General features: G+C 37.8%; 1 protein-coding gene across 1 annotated transcript; it reads left to right on the top strand.

Moving 5' to 3' along the window:
* The first annotated feature begins 1,883 nt into the window (after positions 1–1,883).
* LOC108835123 (uncharacterized) lies at positions 1,884–4,998 on the top strand. The gene is made up of 6 exons (XM_056993007.1): positions 1,884–2,423; positions 2,514–2,723; positions 2,942–3,592; positions 3,831–4,420; positions 4,497–4,527; positions 4,747–4,998. The coding sequence occupies exons 1-6, from the start codon at positions 1,884–1,886 to the stop codon at positions 4,996–4,998; spliced, it is 2,274 nt and encodes a 757-aa protein (XP_056848987.1).
* The last annotated feature ends 1,538 nt before the right edge of the window (positions 4,999–6,536 follow it).

Raw genomic sequence — 6,536 nt, 5'->3', positions numbered from 1 at the left:
AAAAAACTTTTAAAAAAGATAATTTTAATGCCATCAGCAAAACACTAAACTCTGAATCCTAAATACTAAACCATAAACTCTAAATACTATGCCCTAAACCCCTGAATAAATCTTAAATTCTAGGATTTAGAATTTATCAAAAGGTTTACAGTTTATTCAAAGGTTTAAGGTTTAATATTTAGTGTTTAGGGTTTAGTGTTTCGCTGATGGTACTAAAATTACTTAAGAAATCAAAGATTTATAATTTATCCAAGGGTTTAGGGTTTAGGATTTATGGTTCAGGGTTTAGCATTTTGCTGATGGTATTAAAAGTTTTTTTTAAATACTTTTTTGGGAATATTGCCAAATATGACTCACAACTTGATTTCAAATGCAAAAGTAAACCCAAACATGAATCAAATGCAAAAGTGACTTTAGGGAATATTGAAATTACAACATGCCTCTTGTGTAGAAACAAAAAAAACCAAAATGCTTTTTACGTTTCTATCCCCCGTAAGTCTTCCGTCCAGACGGTCGTCTGGTATTGTTTTTAAAAAAAAATTTTAAAAATTTGTAAAAAATATTTTGATAAGTGAAAAATAAAAATCATATAACTAACATATGTTTTAAGTGATATAAATTAAGATATAACAAAAGTGAATTGTTTTCGACATAGATGAGTGAAAGTAGTGAGTCATGATATTCTTTGGTTTAGGTTTTGCCAACATATGTTGTAGTATTGTATGTGTTCTTGGGGTTAGATTTTGGAAAGCATAAAAGTATTTTTGAAAATATGAAATTTACCCAAATATGTTTATTTCTGTGTATAGTAATCACAAAGCAAGTTTAATTTGATTTTATAACGTGTTTAGTTAGTTAATTTTAGTCAATTTAGTTTAGAGGTTAAATTTAGGGTCTGGACGACTTACTAGTAAGTCGTCTGGTGAATATATTTACGGTAGACGACTTACTAGTAAGTCGTCTGATGTATAGTATTCCACAAACGACTTACCAGTAAGTCTTGCAAACCGGACCCTAACCGGATATTTATCGGACATACATAAGATGATTTTTTTTATTCACAGTTTCGCGAAATTCAGAAAAAAAACCCTAACGGCGTTTCTCTCAAAACCCTAAAGGCGATTTAAAAGGTGATTTCCGTCGATTCTCTCTAAATCATCATTCTCACCGCCGATTATATCTCCGCCGTTATCACCGACGTTCTAAGCACCGTTCTCACCGCCGCTTCCTCTATTTCAGATTTGAGAGGAAACCCTAAAGCCGCTTCCTCTATTTCAGATTTGAGAGAAAACCCTAACGCCGTTTCTCCCTAAACCCTAACACCGTTTCTCTGTAAACCTAGCGCCGTTTCGTGTCTCGTTCTCTCTGCCGGTTCTCTGTAAACCCTAGCACCGAGACTCCTAGAGGCGTATCGTTGAACTCCACCGCCGGTAAGTTATTGAGAACATAAAACGTTGTCTCTATCTATAGTCGTTCTGACCGCGCTTCTTAATTTGTCGTCTATTTTGGCAGATCTATAACCGCTGTGTCGAAGGCGACTATATCTTCTCCGAATTTCCAGGTGGGCTTTGAACTGTTCTATTGGATGTCTTGGAAGACTTTGCGGAAGACTTAAATATAAGCCAGACGACTTAACACAAGTCGTCTGGAAAGTCTTCCAGCTGGAAGACTTTGCGGACGACTTAATATAAGTCGTCTAAGTCGTCCGCAAAGTCTTCCAGCTGGAATACTTTCCAGAAGACTTGTATTAAGTCGTCTGGAAAGTCTTCCAAACTTATAACTTGAACTTCAATACTGGATGGTTGTCTGTTTGAGATGGTTGTTGTCTTTGATTGTTTTTGTCTTTGATTGTTTCTGTCTATGATTGTTTTGCAGACAAAAACATGGATATTCCAAAACTCCCCCGGAGGAAATATACATTAGGGAAAGAGCCCAACCCAATTAAGAGCATTTCGTATCACACGGATTGTACGACGTTGCATCATGCTTTAGAGGAGGCTCTTGATCATCGAGAATATGAAGCGCTGAAGGAGTCGAAGTTGGGAGTTTTCATCAAGTTCCAAGAGCTGGAATTTGATTGGGCTTCAAGGCTGGTTCACTTTATGCTCGGTTTCCAGCTCGACATAAAGAAGAAGTATGAGCTGTGGTGTTTCGTTGGTCCAGAACCGCTGAGGTCTTCACTGATAGAGTTTAAAAAGCTCACTGGTCTAAACTGTGAGTACATCGAGGACCTTGAGAGTCCGTACTGTCCTGTTACGCCGGAGATGTCTGCTTTCTGGGCGAAGTTGGGAGTTAATATCAATGCTGGACCATCTACTAACCAGATAATAGCAGCACTCAAGAGATGCAAAGAGTGGTCTCGGGATGATCGCAAGCAGCTCGCGTACCTTGCCATCTTCGCTGGATACATTGAAGGAAAAAAGGTCACAACCTCTACACGGGCTAGTCTGGCGAGGCTAGTGATGGATTTAGAACGGTTTGAGAATTATCCATGGGGGAGAGTCGCTTTTAAGGTGCTGATTGAGTCTCTGAAGGCCAAAAACATCACGGGTTGTTACACGATTGATGGGTTTGTACAAGCTTTCCAGTCATGGGTGTACACAGCTCTGCCGGAACTTGGTGCTGGTTATGGTAATCCCGTAGGAGGCGAACCGGCTGTACCGTTACTGGCTTACTCGGGTGGCAAAGGACGCAGATGGTTTCAACAGGCTATCTGCAGTCAGGTATTTAAACTTGTATCCAACAGGCTATCTGCAGAAGACTTATAATTAAGTCGTCTGGAAAGTCTTCTAGCTGGAAGACTTTGCGGACAACTCATATTTAAGTCGTCCACAAAGTCTTCCAGCTAGAAGACTTTCCAGACGACTTAATTATAAGTCTTCTGCGAAGTCATTTCTTTTCAGACGACTTTATCTAAGTTTATATCTTTTATTTACTGCAGACTAGAGTGGAAAACTTTATTGAGAAGAAGGAGATCGGTGAACTGTTTCCACAATGGGACTCTGATGTTGAGGACCCGGACGCGGAGAACATAATTAAAGTCATGTATAAGAGACCGTGGAAGTGGACCATGGATTGCTGGGAAGTCACCGGTACTTGTGATGCGAGTCCAACGAAGGAAGATGAAGAACGTCCAAGAGATCAGAAGAAAGCTGAAGAACGTCCAAGACGTCGGAAGAAAGCTGAAGAACGTCCAACTCCAAGACCTCGGAAGAAAGCCCGTTTAGAGGCAACTGCAGAGGCAATTGCAGAGGCTAGTGAAGAGGCTCGTGAACATGAAGAGGCTCGTGAACGTGAAGAGACTAGTGAAGAGGCTAGTGAAGAGGCTCGTGAACGTGAAGAGGCTCGTGAACGTGAAGAAGCTCGTGAAGAGACTCGTGAACGTGAAGAGGGTCGTTCCGATGTTCGTAGAGAGGTGATTGGGATGACCAAAGAGGAATTGGACAGAAACTTCAAGGACCTAGCTGATGCCTTGAGGCAATGGTTTGGGACGTGCCTTGCGGAGATCAAGCATCTGTCGGATATGATTGGTGTTGTGGAAAAGAAGCTTAATATCACACCTGCTCCGCCTAAACAGACGCAAGAACCAGGGGTTAGTACTAAATCCTTTCCCAAAACCTATCAGAAAACTGAACAGACGACTTAACTATAAGTCGTCTGGAAGGTCTTCCAGCTAGAAGACTGAACAGACGACTTATAGTTAAGTCGTCTGGAATGTCTTCTAGCTGGAAGACCTTCCAAACGACTTATAATTCAGTCGTCTGGGACGTCTTCTAGCTAGACGACTTCGCAGAAGACTTATAATTGATCTTTGAAAATGATCTATGCAGAGTGAAAAAGAAAGTGTTAATGGGGCGAAAGAGAAAACCGGAAAGAAGAGAAAGGAGAGAAATGAGGATCCAAAAGAGGATCCTAAGAAGAGAATGGAGAGGAAGGAGGATCCTAAGAAGAGAATGGAGAGGAAGGAGGATCCTAAGGAGGATCAAAAGGAGGACCCTAAGGAGGATGCTAGTGAGGTTGCTAAGGACGATCCTAAGGAGGATGCCAGTGAGGTTGGTAATGAGGGTGCTAGTTCCTCGAAAGTGCCGAGTCTAGTGGTTGCCGAAGAAGTCGAAGAACCGAGCGTTCTTCTATTGGAGAAAGAAAATTCTACTCTTTCAGATAAAGTAAAGGAGAGAGCTAGATATGAATCAAAGAGGGATGCTGCTCATTTGGAACTTCAGCGGAATGCTGCTTTGGCAGTTCAGCGTGGAAGGAGTGAGCGAACAAGGAAACTTGCTCCCACACAGTCTTCTCTTTATAAGGGGAACAGCACGGTCAAAACGATCATTCCAAACTCAAACAAGTCTGCCTTTATATTTTTTCACCCACTCGACAAGGCGGCACAGAAGTTGCTCATTGATCACTGCAAAACTTGTCCGTAAGTGAATTACTCTCCCATAATAGCTTGCTTTAAGTCTTCAGCTCTGATTGGTTTTCCACTTTTTGTTTTGTAGTGAAGTTAAGAAGCCTATGGAGAAACGCCCGGTGAGAAGTCTTTCTCGGTGGTATAAAACACTTCGGACTTCCAAAGACTGGCTGGACGACTCATTAAGTTTTCTTCTACAAATAGTTAAGTCGTCTGCTAAGTCGTCTGGACGTAGAAGACTTTCCAGTCGACTTAATAGTTAAGTCGTCTGCTAAGTCTTCTACGCAGAAGAATTTCTAATAGTTAAGTCGTTTGACATGTATTATTTTGTTATGCAGCATATGGATGTTTGGATTAATGTGCTGAGGAAGAGGTACCATGCTAATCCGGAAATGTTCAGGAGCGAGAGAATTTGCTTCCTTGATCATCTCTTTTCTCGACATTGGAGGAAAAACTACGATGATTTTAAGGCTGATAAACCCGACTTCAGAGGTCTAGGAAGAAGACTCCCTGGTGGTGCCTGGAATTATTATAGTGGAAAAACACCATCATTTTGCAGATCTATGAAGGTTTGGGGGAAGGATTTTTGACGATATCTATGCGCCAGTGAATTACAATGACTTTCATTAGATTTCTATCTGGATATCGATTCCTGAGAGGCGCATAGTGGTTTTTGACAGCGATCATTCCTGTATAGCCCCAGCAGACCTCGATGTGATAATGGAGCCTTTTTGCCACATGGTCCCCTACTTGCTATGTGAGTGCTCCTCCATCGAAGAACGTGAAACAATGCTCCTGGAGCCATGTTAAAAAAAGCAAATGTTACTTGAAAACACAGGAAGTGAATACCTTAGAATTTTATCAAACTGTCATAGTTTAAAAATGTGATTTCGCCAACTTTTCACTCACAATATCAATCAAAGTTGTAATTATTTTATTGGAAACTAGAACTCAACCAACCATTTTATTGTTCACTAGATTGTCCGATTCAAATTTTAAAACTATATTTATCAGAATTAGGAAAAAATCATTTTACATTAAATAGAATAAGAATATATATATATATATATATATATATATATATATATGTGTGTGTGTGTATTTGTTTGATTGTAGAATGTTTACTGGAAATAAAAATATGAAAATAAGGTTTTTAGATCATAATGTTGGGCTGAATATATTCAAAACAATTAAACAGATGTATTAATACTTAATACTGTAAACAAAAAAAAATAAAAAGGTCAAAGTTTAAGTCAGAAAGTATATAAAATGGTATATTTAATAACAATGTAATACTATGATTGGTACTCAGAAAAGGTAGCAATTGTAAAACAAAATAATATTTTTCTTTGTCTGAAACAAAATAATATTTAATAACAAAAATTAAATAAATTGTGCATATATATCTAGAATATTTTGATTCTCTTTTTACACTTAGCTTTAATCCATAATTACATTAACTATAATTAGATTCTAATATATTGTTTTCTGTTTATAGTTTTAACAAATAATATAGTAAATATTAACATTTTTCATAGAAGTTTTAGTGTATTTAACTAATACAACAATCTTAAAAGTTGATTTAGTTACCTTTTTATGACTTTTTTGTATAAAATAGTGAAAATTAACGTTACAGATAAGTGCAAATAAATTCAACATTTTAAAAAGATCCGATTTTGATTTTGAAAATGTTTCAAAATTTTATCATAACTAGACAAATTATAATTTATAAAATGAAGAATAAACTACATAGATATCTGTAAAACAATTATGAAGCTTAATTTAATTTAAATTAAAATAAAAATTAAAATTAAAATAAATTCGTACTATTAATTTTAATCGTTCGCCCGCCCGTAGGGCGGGTTTACCCTAGTATTGTATACTTTTATCATAAACTTGAATTTGTAATGATAATTTTAATGTATTATTAAAGGCCTTATTTTTGATTTGGTACTAGACCCTTGGAATTTCAGGACGGACGCACTTGTTCAACAACATAAAACTCTTTTGTCTAAACCCAAACACTTTTTCTTCATCAGCATGGTTCCATTTTCCAAGCTCAGATGCTTAGAGCTTTACACAACCATAGTCTCCTTATCAATCATGATAGTCCGACAAATTCTCAATG

Source organism: Raphanus sativus, chromosome 8, assembly GCF_000801105.2.
Source record: "Raphanus sativus cultivar WK10039 chromosome 8, ASM80110v3, whole genome shotgun sequence".
Lineage (NCBI taxonomy): Eukaryota > Viridiplantae > Streptophyta > Magnoliopsida > Brassicales > Brassicaceae > Raphanus > Raphanus sativus.
This window is presented reverse-complemented; position numbering and strand designations above follow the sequence as displayed.

What these genes read in the sequence shown, in the direction of transcription:
- LOC108835123 (XM_056993007.1), top strand. Translation starts at nt 1,884, where the DNA reads ATGGATATTCCAAAACTCCCCCGGAGGAAATATACATTAGGGAAAGAG. An exon ending in GATACATTGAAGGAAAAAAG is followed by an intron (nt 2,424 to 2,513) that starts GTCACAACCTCT and finishes GTCGCTTTTAAG; the next exon opens with GTGCTGATTGAGTCTCTGAA. An exon ending in AACAGACGCAAGAACCAGGG is followed by an intron (nt 3,593 to 3,830) that starts GTTAGTACTAAA and finishes TGATCTATGCAG; the next exon opens with AGTGAAAAAGAAAGTGTTAA.